The 12,174-nt window shown below is 57.3% G+C and overlaps 8 protein-coding genes across 8 annotated transcripts; 4 read left to right on the top strand and 4 right to left on the bottom strand.

The window, feature by feature from the left end:
• Window positions 1-7: 7 nt before the first annotated feature.
• On the top strand, window positions 8-478 carry SPRG_01465 (hypothetical protein; the record flags this gene model as incomplete). The annotated part of the gene is made up of 1 exon (XM_012339677.1): window positions 8-478. One exon carries the CDS (start codon window positions 8-10, stop codon window positions 476-478), a length of 471 nt encoding a protein of 156 aa, XP_012195067.1.
• Window positions 479-742: 264 nt separating this feature from the next.
• SPRG_01464 (hypothetical protein) lies at window positions 743-1,111 on the top strand (the record flags this gene model as incomplete). Its single annotated transcript, XM_012339676.1, has 1 exon — window positions 743-1,111. The coding sequence occupies one exon, from the start codon at window positions 743-745 to the stop codon at window positions 1,109-1,111; it is 369 nt and encodes a 122-aa protein (XP_012195066.1).
• Window positions 1,112-1,759: 648 nt separating this feature from the next.
• SPRG_01463 (hypothetical protein) lies at window positions 1,760-3,026 on the bottom strand. Its single transcript, XM_012339675.1, has 6 exons — window positions 2,825-3,026; window positions 2,516-2,776; window positions 2,411-2,470; window positions 2,287-2,360; window positions 2,130-2,232; window positions 1,760-2,073 (listed from the first exon to the last, which is right to left on the bottom strand). Exons 1-6 carry the CDS (start codon window positions 2,954-2,956, stop codon window positions 1,828-1,830), a joined length of 876 nt encoding a protein of 291 aa, XP_012195065.1. The 5' UTR covers window positions 2,957-3,026; the 3' UTR covers window positions 1,760-1,827.
• A 586-nt stretch (window positions 3,027-3,612) lies between these two features.
• On the bottom strand, window positions 3,613-5,077 carry SPRG_01462 (hypothetical protein). The gene is made up of 9 exons (XM_012339674.1): window positions 4,939-5,077; window positions 4,666-4,894; window positions 4,559-4,614; window positions 4,452-4,511; window positions 4,329-4,402; window positions 4,178-4,283; window positions 4,048-4,128; window positions 3,925-4,005; window positions 3,613-3,863 (listed from the first exon to the last, which is right to left on the bottom strand). Exons 1-9 carry the CDS (start codon window positions 5,068-5,070, stop codon window positions 3,669-3,671), a joined length of 1,014 nt encoding a protein of 337 aa, XP_012195064.1. The 5' UTR covers window positions 5,071-5,077; the 3' UTR covers window positions 3,613-3,668.
• A 992-nt stretch (window positions 5,078-6,069) lies between these two features.
• On the top strand, window positions 6,070-7,269 carry SPRG_01461 (hypothetical protein). The gene is made up of 3 exons (XM_012339673.1): window positions 6,070-6,601; window positions 6,663-7,061; window positions 7,109-7,269. Exons 1-3 carry the CDS (start codon window positions 6,108-6,110, stop codon window positions 7,245-7,247), a joined length of 1,032 nt encoding a protein of 343 aa, XP_012195063.1. The 5' UTR covers window positions 6,070-6,107; the 3' UTR covers window positions 7,248-7,269.
• A 308-nt stretch (window positions 7,270-7,577) lies between these two features.
• SPRG_01460 (hypothetical protein) lies at window positions 7,578-8,177 on the bottom strand (the record flags this gene model as incomplete). Its single annotated transcript, XM_012339672.1, has 1 exon — window positions 7,578-8,177. The coding sequence occupies one exon, from the start codon at window positions 8,175-8,177 to the stop codon at window positions 7,578-7,580; it is 600 nt and encodes a 199-aa protein (XP_012195062.1).
• Window positions 8,178-8,816: 639 nt separating this feature from the next.
• Window positions 8,817-10,212, bottom strand: SPRG_01459 (hypothetical protein). Its single transcript, XM_012339671.1, has 6 exons — window positions 10,084-10,212; window positions 9,870-10,034; window positions 9,610-9,816; window positions 9,196-9,557; window positions 9,057-9,131; window positions 8,817-9,003 (listed from the first exon to the last, which is right to left on the bottom strand). The coding sequence occupies exons 1-6, from the start codon at window positions 10,171-10,173 to the stop codon at window positions 8,946-8,948; spliced, it is 957 nt and encodes a 318-aa protein (XP_012195061.1). The 5' UTR covers window positions 10,174-10,212; the 3' UTR covers window positions 8,817-8,945.
• Window positions 10,213-10,843: 631 nt separating this feature from the next.
• On the top strand, window positions 10,844-12,025 carry SPRG_01458 (hypothetical protein; the record flags this gene model as incomplete). Its single annotated transcript, XM_012339670.1, has 1 exon — window positions 10,844-12,025. The coding sequence occupies one exon, from the start codon at window positions 10,844-10,846 to the stop codon at window positions 12,023-12,025; it is 1,182 nt and encodes a 393-aa protein (XP_012195060.1).
• Between the last annotated feature and the right edge of the window lie 149 nt (window positions 12,026-12,174).

The following is a 12,174-nucleotide window of genomic DNA, read 5'->3' as shown; positions in this document are numbered from 1 at the left end:
CGTCGTCATGTTGAGCCGCGCGGCTGGGCATGCACCGCAGCTTGTGCACGTGGCCAGCATCGGCACGGCGCCACTGACACGCCAAGCTATGCCCAGCATCGTTCGCGTGATTGGACAAGACGCTGCGAATGCGATGCCACACTTTGAAGCCAACATTGCTCACGAGGTCGCGCAGGGGCACCTCGAGTGGCAGCTCGATCCGGTCGCCCGCCCCGTGCTGCACATTACGATCGCAGACCTGCTCTACTTGGACGACGCCAACCTCCTCGCAGGCGCGCCGCCAACGATCGAGCACCTTGAGATCGATCTCTACAAGGTCGTCTTTGCGGTACAAGAAGCCATGCAACCAACAGTGCGAGCGGTTCAGCCTGTTGCTGTGATGGCGGCGGAGCCTGGGACATTGCCCGGGATGTTGGCGACGTACTGGGACCAGCCTATGAACGAGGATGAGGACGAAGACGAGGATGAGGACTATTGACAAAACAAATGGGCGCGTGTAGCTTCAACTCGTAACCTAATCCAACACGTTTTGCTCGTACATCGGATGACGTCGTGCGATCTACAGTGCGATTGGAAAGTCGCACCAATCTGGTATCAAAGCCATCGGCGACTTGCTCGCTCCTCAGGTGGAAACCACTTGGCCGTCACAACTGGCTTAGACCTAGTGCTGCCTTGTCAGAGGCAAGTGCACGACGTCGCCGTCTTTCAGGTGAATCGCGACGGCAGATACGACGGACCGAGCATGGTCGTGGAACTGGAGCACATGAACCACAGTTTCCCGCACACTTTTCTCTGGCTTCCCCGGTACTTCGCGCTCATTCCGTCTCATCGGAGAGTCATTGGCATCAAGACGTACGGCAACCCGCTTCGATTCGGTGCCATCGCCGTCATGTCCAACTGTGGTCTTCCGCAGCGCCCGTATGACGCGATCGTCGGCACGGCGCCGTTGACGAAACGAGCCAAGCTCTCGATCTGGAAAAAGCTTGAGCACCACGAGTGGCAGCTCGGTCGGATGGACCGACCCGTGCTGCACATCAACGTTGCCGATCTGCTCTACTTGGACGATGCGAACCTTTCTCGTCGGCGCACCACCAACGACCGAGCGCCTTGAGATCGATCTCTAAAAAGACATCTTTGAGGAGCGCAACACGATAAGACCACCACTTGAATACGAGGCGCGGTACTTTGCTTCAAGTGATGCCGGGGGCAATGCCCGAGCACGAGGCTGCTAATTGGGCCACGGTGCTTTGAGCGACTGGGCGCGGAATCCATGATGTGGACGAGCCTATGGTTGCCGCCCACGGACCCGTTTTGGCAAAGCGTGTAATTGAGACGCAATAAGACCTGAATTACATCTGCATTGCAATCGTGTACGGTCTACAGCTGTTATGTCGTACTCCAGGTTTGCAGATATGTTTCCAAGACAACGCTTACAGCGACTACCTGCCTTCTGCTCCATGGGCCCGGCAACGTGGCGGCCGGCACTTGGGTTTCCAGATGTATCACCAGGTCATAGCTGTGACCATGGTCAAGCACATGGAAGCGCGAGCATATCCCATGTAGCGCGTTGGATCGCAACAGCGTCATCCAAAGTTCTGATGTGTGGATAGCGTTAGACTCCATCCAAAACGATCAATCCAAATCGCTGCAATTGACGTGTCGCACGGATCTATAGACCCTACCCCCGCTTGAAACGCGATCTTTGACTAGATAGCGTACAATGTCCCATAAACAACAACTGCGATGATACAAGTCGTATGCGATATTCATCATTTTGGAGCCAAAGTGCATTAGTACCAAAACTCTGGTTTCTCTAGAGACGTAGCACTACTTTTCCTGAAGAGCCATATGGATGGCGACCGAGAGCACCATGAAGGGTACATTCGAGCCGACCCGGGGGAGAATCCCGCGGAGGAAGCCACGTGCACCGTCTTTTGCGTGGATCTGGCGCGCCGTGTCCCAGAACCATTTGTACTGAAGGGCGAAGGGCTGCTTCGTTATCGGTACGGTTGAGAGCGTCTGGGTCTGAAGCCGCGTGCGAATGACGTCGAACGGGGTCGTGAGCGCACTCGCCTGCACCCGAAACAACCGTATAAGTGTGAAAGCTATCGGCAACTGTGTCGACGTACGGCGATGCTGCTGCACGCTACAACCGCAAACACCTTGTCCTCTTCCTCCAGAAAGCTGGGCATGTAGTCGGCAACCGCCAGCGCAGTGGCCGCTACGATCACGCTACATACCACGAGCTCTCACGGGTTGTCACAGGCGCAAGATCAGGTATAATACGTGTAGGAGGAGGTCAAGGCCAGCCCCGTCGGGAGGCTGCGAAAGAAGCCTCGCAGTCCTTCGTGCCGAAACACCTATCCGGATACACCACACGTCACGAATCATTCGGCACAGTGGCAACTACCGAGCGCACGCAGTCGACGGGACCGGCGTAGTGTCCGAGCTGCAGGCGCTGCTTGACGACCTATATATCTGGAATGACGTCAAACGAAGGACAGCACGGACGTACGTCGGTCGGCGCCATCACCACCTCGTTCGCGAGGCAGCCCAAGACCATGACAGCGGTCGTGAATTGCATGTTGTCCACGCTAGGAACGGCGTCGTTCTCGGTCGTCGCAGCTTGCTTTTGGAAGTGCTCGGACCCGACCGCGATTGCTGCGGCCGAGACCAGTCCTGCGAGGGCCGGGCTCAGGCCGCGCAAGAGGCCTGGCGTCGTAACCAAGCGCAGAAATGTCTTGGGTGCAGCGACACGGTGGCTCTGCTGGTGGGTCTATGCATGTATGCTTTACGATGCGCCTGATGGAAAGAAGCGATGTACCTTGAGCATGTCGAGCGGGAAGAGGGCCGTCGCCAAGGTGCACGAGACGGCGGCAGCTGTGCCTAGGCGTGCCAGCTCGTCCTTGGTTTGCTGCGTCATCTGGAAGAGCGAGGTCGACGTGGCTTCCGTCATTTTCGTTGCGCGATGATTTGTGTTGGCGCCGTCATCTCGAGGCGCGCACTTTCGTCATCAACTTCGACTAATCGAAGATTCGAAGAGGAATGAGCCAATCCGAATCCGTTTTCTGGCATGTCGCACCAATCGGCACACAAGTGCACTTCGACGTCGAGGCGGATGATCTTCCCGACGGCATCCAACACTCGTCTTCATCCATTGACAAGAATAACTTGGTATGGGATTCGTGTTACGTACTTGTAGTAGCATGCACGGGTATACAACTAACTACACAGTGCAACAAATGTTAGTACATCAACTAAACATTTTTGTTTCGACGACAATCGAGGTGGCTAGGTATTAGCGCGCTGCGTAGAGGCGCGGCCATGTCCGCTGACAACTATTGAAATGACTCATTCGTGTCACCTGGAGGTTCCGACCTCCTACGAAAAATATAGCATGTGTGCGTCTGGGGTGCTGTGGTCAGCGGCAACCGACTGCGTTGCCACCTCCTGTTGTGGCCTGTCCGACGTCCCAAGCTGCAGAGTAGCCGATCGTATCGATCCCTCGTTGGACCGCTACCATCACTCTCTTGACTGATTGATGGTCTTTTCAGCCCACCCTCTCGGCATCCCTGAATGTTATTTGTCGCGCGTACTTGGTATGTCGGCGGGGCAGCTCGGCGGGGCCAGATATGCACAACATACACGATTGAGTAGTACGTCCGAAGCTACTGCTCGTCGCTCGCGATGACGTTCTTGAGCACTTCAAAGGTCGTCCAGGACACGGCCACCGACGGCGCGTGGACGCAGACGCGGGGGCCAACGCCACGGAAGAACGCCTTGACGCCTTCCTGCTTGTAGATCTGCAGCATTGCGTCCAAGAGGCCCCGGTACTGCAGACGCGGGTGTCCGTTGCTACTATGCTACTCATATCGCGCATGAGATGATCACTTGGTTCAAGGTGTAGAGAGAATAATGTCATACGTGGATCTTGGGTTCGTTGACCCGGCACGACGACGGCTTGTCGAGCGAGAGACCTTTGAGCTTCTGTGGGCATCCGCGCATCTAGTTCAGAGTCATCGTCGTGGACGCACGCAAGTCGAGTACCGTCGACGGCTGGTCGAACGACAGCATCTGCGTCTGTAATCTCGTCTTGGCCACGTCCAGCGGGTTGGTCAGCGCACCAGCCTAGGCACACAGGTCAACATCTTGAAGCATGCCAGCAAAAGAAGCCTACCACTGCGCCGGCAATGGCACCCGAAAGGACGTAGGCGCCAACGTTGATATCGCCTGACGGGTTGAGGACCTTCTTGATCGACTCGTTCGTCGACACCATGATCATGCTACACGCCATGAGATACCGAAATACATACCTCTCGCGTCGGTACCTGTAGGGAAGGTTCATGAAGAACGTGGTGGGAAAGCTAATGTACAACGCCCGAAGGCCTTCTTGCCGGATCATCTGCGCATGCGTGATGAGCAGGCCGACCACGTATATCAATGAGATATACCGTTTGCATGCAGTTGGCGACGCCCGAGTAATAGCCCAATTGCAGGCGCTGCTTGATGACCTACGATGCACCATTGAGCCATCGGGCATCCATGTCGACACACGTACGTCCATGGGCGTCATGATGAGGTCGTGCGTTATGGTAGCGATGACACCGGCCGCACCTAGTGCAGGCTACCACATGAGCAGTCCGGCGCGCGCCACGCGGTGCGTACCCGACTCGATCGGCGTGAGCTCGGCCGCGTCGGCGCCAAAGGATTTTTTGCATGCTTCAAAGACGGAAAAGTAGAGCGCATGGGCGGGCAGGCTAGCGCCGAGCATCGTGCTGACGCCACGGAAGAGACGCAGTGGGCCATCTTCGGCCACGAGGCGCTTCGCTGTTTGGAACGCATTCATGCGGATCGCGTTCGAGTTGACGGGGCAGCGCTGGCATTGCATGTGCGTCTGCGCCCCGACGATGAGGAAGGAAGCGTCCATGGATGGCGTACCTTGATCGTGTCGATGGGGAAGATGGAGACGTGCTCGACGACGCCGGCGGCCGAGCCGGCGAGCATGTGATGCACGAACGAGCCCTTCTCGGGCGTCCACTCTTCCCAGTCCTCGTCGACTTTGAAGTCCATTTTGCCAATTGAGTGGTCCAAGCCATACCGAACGCACGCGAACGGCGATTCTCGAAGCCAGCCCGTTCATTTTGGCCAATCCGAACGCGTGCAGGCGGTAAAAATCGGTGCCACCAGCCAATCGGCGCGCGCCGAAGTTTCACCGGTGGTCCATTGGCAATTAAAATACAACCAAAATGCATCGTCAACGACACTGCAAAACAAATAAAAGGTAGGGCGATCGACGATGAAGCATTGTATTATATTATGCAGCCCTCGAAGCGAATGACCCGAAGTTTCCTCAAACTCAAAGTCAAAGCGCGCACGTGGTTTATGCTGCCAAGGACGTCCTTGGACGCTCGGACGAAGTCCTTTTACAGCGATTTGCACGGTATCAAAGGCTTGAAGACAGTGACGAGGCGATGGCGCGCTGGCCCCAGCGCCTGGCGGCCATGGTGGCACATGCGTCGACGCCTGTCGCCTGTCGACAACCGTGCGTCATCCCAAGTCCAGCGCGATCCAGGTGTTCGGGGCGCCGGCTCGCCGCCACATCGCTTGCATACCCTCCGTTGCCACATCGCCCACGGCGAAGTCTGGCGAGCGCAGCTGTTGCAGCGGCTCATACCGCAGCTCGTGGCCAACGTAGCTATTAGCAGGTCGCTTTGGATGGATGTAGCTTGACGTATCCTGATGTGCGTGCTGGCCGAGCAGGATGGGCGGCTGCAATCTCCATACATTGGGTGGTCAACGTCGACCGAGGAACGCTGAAGTTTCGTCGCGGCCTCGGATTCGATGTGTCCACGCGCCTCGCACGCGGCTGGTCCGACGCCACCGACCTTGCGCACTCCATCTGCTTCCTCGATTTCCTTCGTTGAAGGTCGGGCCACCTTCAACACGAACCGGTCTTTGGGATGGTAGCCGGTTCGCGCCATCAACCTTTCGGATTCCAAACCGACTTGCACCATCATCGGCTACGCCAGCCGGTTGCACATGTGACACGGGTCGGAGAGGTGGTGTTTCGTAGACGGCCCCACTTGCATTTCGCCTCACGATTGAAGATGGCGACTACGTTGAACCTCGTTGGCGCGGCCGCAGCCGCCACGGTCGTCGTCGGCGCCGCCGCCCTCCGCGTGAGCTTCGCGCCCGGCGACGAGCTTGCCGAGGACCGCCGCGCGGAGCCGCTGCTCGTCGAGGAGCTCGCGCTCCAGGCCAAGTACAAGTTTGAGGTCATCGACCTGCCCGTGCCGAGCTCGTCGTCGTCCGAGTCCATGAAGGTGCACACCAAGTACTACTACCCGGCCACCGAGTCGCCCAAGGGCGTCATCGTGTACCTCCACGGCCTCAACTCGCACAGCGGTCGCATCACCGAGTTTTACAACCGCAGTCTCCGCGACGGCTGGATTGCGGGCATGATGGACTTTCGCGGCTTTGGCCGCAGCTGCGGCCGCCATGGTTACATTGAGAGCATCGACACGCTTGCGGACGACGCTGTCGCGTTCGTGCAGGCCACGAAGGCCAAGTTCCCGGACCTCAAGCTCTTCGTCCTTGGCACGTATGGCGTCTCTCTTCCCACTGTATCGTGCGAACGATGCTCATGGGATTCCGCGTACTAGGTCCATGGGTGGTCTCACGCTTCTGCATGCAACCTTAAAGATGCCGCCGGGCCTCGTCGAAAGCTACATCTTCCACGCGCCGCCGGTCGAGATCTCGCGAAACGTGCTGCCGCCCAAGATTGTCGAGCTTGTGGGCCGCGTCCTGCTGTCTCTTGCGCCCAAGCTGCCGCTGCTCAAGCCCCATAGCGCACATAGCAACTCGCCGTCGCAGGAAGCGCTCGTACACCACTCCAAGGCTGTGGACCCCAACTTTTACCAGGGCCGGCTGCGCATCGGCACAGCGTACGCGATGCTGAACGCGTCGCTCTCGATCGGCGACAAGCTGCACGAGATCAATGTGCCGCATCTGCTCATCCACGGCACGGCCGACCGCGTCTGCGACATTGCCGGCTCGGAGCGGTACGAGCGTGCGTCTTTGGTGCTCAAATTGCTCATTCTTTTTGTAGCTTCTTCGCCACGTCGGGCGCCAAGGACAAGCAGTTTGTCCGCATTCCCGACGGCCAGCACAACTTACTCCAAGAAGAAGAAAAGTACTGGCGTCTCTACCTCGATACGATCGCCGAGTACATTGACGCCCGCATCTAAAACTCAAAATGAATCGTGGAAGATGCGTTGAGTGTCGCTGTTGGATTGCGATTGATACAAGATTTTACGTCGCACACAACGAGACGCACACGGGAGGAAATGGCTCCAGTTGATACGGACGCCGTCATCCGACACTGAGATTCGAGTCAAGATAGGTCGTTGTTGTGCTGCAGGATAACCCGCCCTCCCACGGAACCCAGCACGGAACCCATGGGAATTGATCGAAGCTGTTCATATCTATCTATCTATCTATCTATCTATCTATCTATCCACTTGTCTGTCGACGAGGTGTAAGAAAACAAGGTTTGGAAATGGATATTTTAGTCTGCCTTAAAAGTCGACATCGAGATCGTCACAGTCGAGACACGAAGCCTTGGATCGATCGCACTGGACTGCGATGTGCTGAACGAGGCAGAGCACCGCGGCGTCGACACCGGCCGCCACGTCGAGGTACGCGCAGGTGCCGGTTGGCGGCGGGCGGATCTTGGCGACGACCTTGCCGTTGCACGTGATGAGCATGCGTTGGGACCACTTGCCTTTGCACACCAGCGTGTAGCGACCGCCGTTCCCAGAGACGTTGCAGGTGTACGTCGACCCGAAGTAACTCTTGTGCACGACGAGCTTGAGCAGCTCCGTCTTGGACTCGCCGGCGTACACGTGGTACGTGGCGCGGAAGGCGACGAGTGCTTTCTTGATGGTCGCCACGACCTCGCGGCTGTTGTCGCTCACCAGCTGCGCGGACGTGGACAGGAGGCCACTGGTCGCACGGAGGCCGAGCTCCGTACCGCCCGTCATCACGTTGAGGAAGCCTTGCGGCGCGTTGACGAACGTGGCGGTCTCTGTCGATACGTAGTTGGTGCTGAGGCCGCCGAGCTTGGTCGGGACGAGCGGAATTGCTTGGAACTCTTGCAGCGACTGCTTGGCACCCATGTTGACGACGCGGAGGGCTTTTGGAAATGAGCGATGGAGCGGCGCGAGCCGTTTGCACAAGGTTGTTGCCGGAGGGTACTCGGCTGGAGCGTGCAGAAAAACCGAACTAATTGTATTCGGCAAGTGTTGTGCAGTGCATTGGATTTGCTTTTTTGGCTACTCGTAGCGTAGATATTCGAGCTGCTTGATACAAAAGAATCTATCAAGTTTGTACCGAAAAACCCCTGCAAACCATATGACAACTCAGGTCAACAACGGTGACTTTGACCAAGAGTACATAAATAACTCTTGCTTTGACCGACTCTTTGATACGTTGATGTCACCAGCGAGATTGTATTTGGCAGCTCCAGCGAGGTTGTGGTGTCTGAGGAATCTTGCGCTTCCGATACCCAGGACGTCTGGGTGTACGCACACGCTAGATCTCCGGTAGAGCCAAGCCTACGGACATGGCAATGCACTTGCAGCAAGCACACACAAGAGTTGTCCTATCTAACCACCATGCGCCACGACGTCTGGCTCCATGACTACATCACACTGGCATCCTCCACGCCTTGATATTTGAGTTGATAGTTCGTTGATACATTGCTGTATTGCACGGAATTGTTGCGCGACGTTGTCATGGCAACAACGTTGTGCGGTGGCTGGTGAGATTGTCAACCCTTGCATTCGGGACCCAGGACTGGCGACATGGCATTCAGTGGTGTCTTGCATTCTCCTACGCCGCGAGCTCGCTGGTCGTCACGAATGGCCACGGTGGCAGAGGAGCACTCAAAATGGCTCCGATGGCGGCTTCGTCTGTCGGCTGCGCAACAGCCCGCAACGCGCTCTACAACCATACAATAGTGTCATGCAAAAATCGTCCACTAAAATGCCACGCACGTCCATGTCTCGCAGACACTCGTACAGCTCGTTGCGCTCGGCGAGGAGCGACGCAATGTCCCGCCGGTCGCTGTCCTGCAGGCCGCCGACATCGTCCAGAGTTAGAGAGTTAGCACCACTCGTATACAAGAACACGTACCAGGGATTGAATCCGGCCATGGAGCTCGGCCTCCAGCGCGATATTCTACATCCTCTGGAACGACCAAACATATTACGCAGCGTGTATAATACCAGTCGCTGGAGCGGACCCGACCACGGCGCCGGCTCGAGAGGCTTCTTGGCGCTGCGCAAGCTCGGTCGCTTCGCTGGTAATTTGGTGTGCAGCGCAGTGCGGAGGCTGGCGACGGCGACTTCTGCGTCCGAAATCGAGCGCAAGGGTGATGGTGCGTCATTGTTGTTGCTCGTTGAGCGTTCCATACTAGTAGGACGATCCGTGTCTTCGTGGTGGGACTCTGTCGAAATGGCTTCGGGAAAACTGGGGCCCGCCGACTGGAACAAGCCCTACATAGCGCAGCAGGTCGATAACTTTATATAGTGCGTGGGTAGAGCCTACGTTGCGCATGCTGAAGCGGGGCACGAGGTTCACGTTCACGTCCGCGACGGCACTGGGCTGTGTGCTCAAAATCTCCTCGCGCCGCGCGTACGCATGGTAGCCGCGGGCCGCGTCCGGGCAGTTGCGATGCACATAGTCGTGGATCCAGTTGAGGAAATCGAAGTGTTCGTGAAAGACACCGCGCACGAGTTTTTTCATCGGGATTTCCTACGATCAAATTGTTGTACAATATTGTCTTTATGGCATTGGTTTGCTTGTACCTTGCGCACTTGGCACGCATCAAACGCCTTTTTGAGAATCCCGAGATTGCGCTCAAACTCGGGCTCGTACGTCGCGTGAAAGTTGACAAGGTGCAGCGCGACTTTGCCGGGAAAGATGACGTCAAACACCTGGCAGTACGCAATGCCATCGGCGAGGTGCTCGATCTTTCCGTGTCGTGAGCTAGGCGGACAACATGTACACGATGAAAAGGACCTTGGTGTAGTCGGTCTCCAAGAACTCGTTGAGCCAGCTCAAGAGCTCAAAGCGGCCGATGCCCCGCGCCTTGAGCTTGCGAATCGCCATGGCGACGGTTCAAGATCCAATTGCGCCAATCGTTCGAGCAAGGGTATATAATAAATACATTTATTATTTACCCTTGGTTCGAGACAGCGGTAGCTTTGTTGAGTGCGCGTCTTTCAAATCAAGATCTTAAGCCAAACGTTATAGCAAATAGCTATAACAGATGTGTTGTGCACACAATTGACTCCTGCCGAGTCACTGGGCGCGCCGCGTGTGCCAATGTCGTTGGCGATGGGACGATCAGTGGCGAGTGTACCACGCCGTCGGAAGTTGAACTTCACTAAATCCGACCCAGATGGCTGAAATTGCGGGAAATCTGTGTATATTTCACACCTACTCGCGTCCAGCAAGCAACAACGCGCCGGGCCAGTCCGCTGTCCGAACCACGTCACCGGCGCACCAATGCTAGCGGGAATCAAAACGAGCATCATCCACGCAGCTGCGCGCTTTCGACGTCTGTGGACGACGACGCCGGAGGACCTTCGCACGTCGCGCAATCGTCGCGCCAATCCAAGGGTACATTTTAGGTACCTTGCGCCAATCCCACGCTCCTGTATCGTCTTTTTCTCGTAAATTCCCAAATCGCAGGGTTGGTAATGTCATTTTTACGGCTAATAATGAGTCCGTCATCAGTTTGCCTGTCTTTGCCATTTGCCAATCGGTAAACTTGACGATGCTCTCGCGGCGCGTACTCGGTCTCCTCCTCCTTCTCACGCAGCTCGTTGCGTCCTTTACCAACGACGACGTCGACGCAGCGCTGGCGTGCCACGCGACAGTCGCGAACCCGATCTCGTCTCTCAAGCCCGGGGCCTTTGCGACCAACGCGTTCTTCTCGTGCTTCCGGAACGAGTCGGAGACGATCGCGTTCATGGATGCCATGGCCGCCCGCGTGACCAAGAACGTCGTGACCAAGTTCGAGGTCGCCACGTCGTACTTGGGTCGGCCGATCTTTGGCTACAAGCTGTCGCCGCCGGGCGCCTCAAACCACGCCATGTACGTGCAGGGCCTCCTGCATGCGCGCGAGTGGGTGAGCAGCATGGCAGTCGTCTACCATCTCGCGGTCCTTCTCGACGCGATCCTCAACAAACAGTCGAATACACCGTACACGTGGTACATTGTGCCTATTGTCAACGTCGACGGGTTTCTCACGACGTGGACGACGCACGAGCGGTACCGGCGCAAGAACATGCGCCCCGTGCCCACCGACTTTCCGAGCATTCCCAACCAAGCCGAGGCCGGTGTCGATCTCAACCGGAATTGGGGCCCGCTCGACAAGTTCAATTTGGACAATGTGACCCGGATCGATTTGACGTACCCAGGGACCGCGCCGTTTAGCGAGCCCGAAGTGCTGGGCCTGCACAAGTGGTTCCAAGCCCACGCCGAAATTGTGGGCTACCTCGACATGCACTCGTACGCGGGCATGGTCTTGACGCCGTACGGCGACAGCAACGAGACGCTGCCGGCGCCATACGCCTCGCGCTACGACGCGCTCGGCAAGACGATCCAGGCCGCGGTCGCCAACGCCTCGGGCACATCCTACGACGCCAAGCCCGAGTGGTACCTCTACTTGTCCTACGGCACGTTCCAAGACTACATCTTCCGGACGTACCAAAAGGCCGCGATTACGTTTGAGCTCCACGGCGACGACTTTATCGTACCAGCCAGCACGATTGCCATGCGGTGCCGCGAAGCCCACGCGGCGCTCACCGCGTTTGCGGGCAACGTCCCCGCCTTCTACGACGGCCTCGGCCTGCCCATCACCAGCACCACGACAAGCCTCGCCACACAGCCGCGCCTGTCGCCGCTGCTGCTCGCCGGCGCCTGCCTCCTCTTTAGCCTAGGCGTCGCACGATAGTGTACGTCGAAGAAGGCAGTTGGTTGTAATAATGCGTCGTGGTGCTTGTATCATGCGCATGCTCGTTGGTGATGGGACCGCCTGCGTGGCCATGCAGCGACGTCGGCTGCATCGGTTCAGCGCATCAGTGGCCGCAGCGGTAATGGCGT

The sequence above is a fragment of the Saprolegnia parasitica genome (assembly GCF_000151545.1).
Source record: "Saprolegnia parasitica CBS 223.65 unplaced genomic scaffold supercont2.3, whole genome shotgun sequence".
In the NCBI taxonomy this organism is placed as follows: Eukaryota; Oomycota; class Saprolegniomycetes; order Saprolegniales; family Saprolegniaceae; genus Saprolegnia; species Saprolegnia parasitica.
The sequence above is the reverse complement of the archived record's forward strand: the minus strand, read 5'-3'. Positions and strand labels throughout refer to the sequence as shown.

Coding starts and splice junctions, on each gene's coding strand:
- SPRG_01459 (XM_012339671.1), bottom strand. CDS start 10,173: ATGGCGATTCGCAAGCTCAAGGCGCGGGGCATCGGCCGCTTTGAGCTC. Junction 9,558..9,609: donor CCCGCTTCAGCATGCGCAAC/GTAGGCTCTACC, acceptor TGCGCTATGTAG/GGCTTGTTCCAGTCGGCGGG. Junction 9,004..9,056: donor AGTGTCTGCGAGACATGGAC/GTGCGTGGCATT, acceptor GTATGGTTGTAG/AGCGCGTTGCGGGCTGTTGC.
- SPRG_01463 (XM_012339675.1), bottom strand. CDS start 2,956: ATGACGGAAGCCACGTCGACCTCGCTCTTCCAGATGACGCAGCAAACC. Junction 2,777..2,824: donor TCCCGCTCGACATGCTCAAG/GTACATCGCTTC, acceptor ATACATGCATAG/ACCCACCAGCAGAGCCACCG. Junction 2,471..2,515: donor TGGTGATGGCGCCGACCGAC/GTACGTCCGTGC, acceptor CCAGATATATAG/GTCGTCAAGCAGCGCCTGCA.
- SPRG_01462 (XM_012339674.1), bottom strand. CDS start 5,070: ATGGACTTCAAAGTCGACGAGGACTGGGAAGAGTGGACGCCCGAGAAG. Junction 4,284..4,328: donor TTCATGAACCTTCCCTACAG/GTACCGACGCGA, acceptor CATGGCGTGTAG/CATGATCATGGTGTCGACGA. Junction 3,864..3,924: donor TCAACGAACCCAAGATCCAC/GTATGACATTAT, acceptor CGATATGAGTAG/CATAGTAGCAACGGACACCC.
- SPRG_01461 (XM_012339673.1), top strand. CDS start 6,108: ATGGCGACTACGTTGAACCTCGTTGGCGCGGCCGCAGCCGCCACGGTC. Junction 6,602..6,662: donor AAGCTCTTCGTCCTTGGCAC/GTATGGCGTCTC, acceptor TCCGCGTACTAG/GTCCATGGGTGGTCTCACGC. Junction 7,062..7,108: donor GACATTGCCGGCTCGGAGCG/GTACGAGCGTGC, acceptor TTCTTTTTGTAG/CTTCTTCGCCACGTCGGGCG.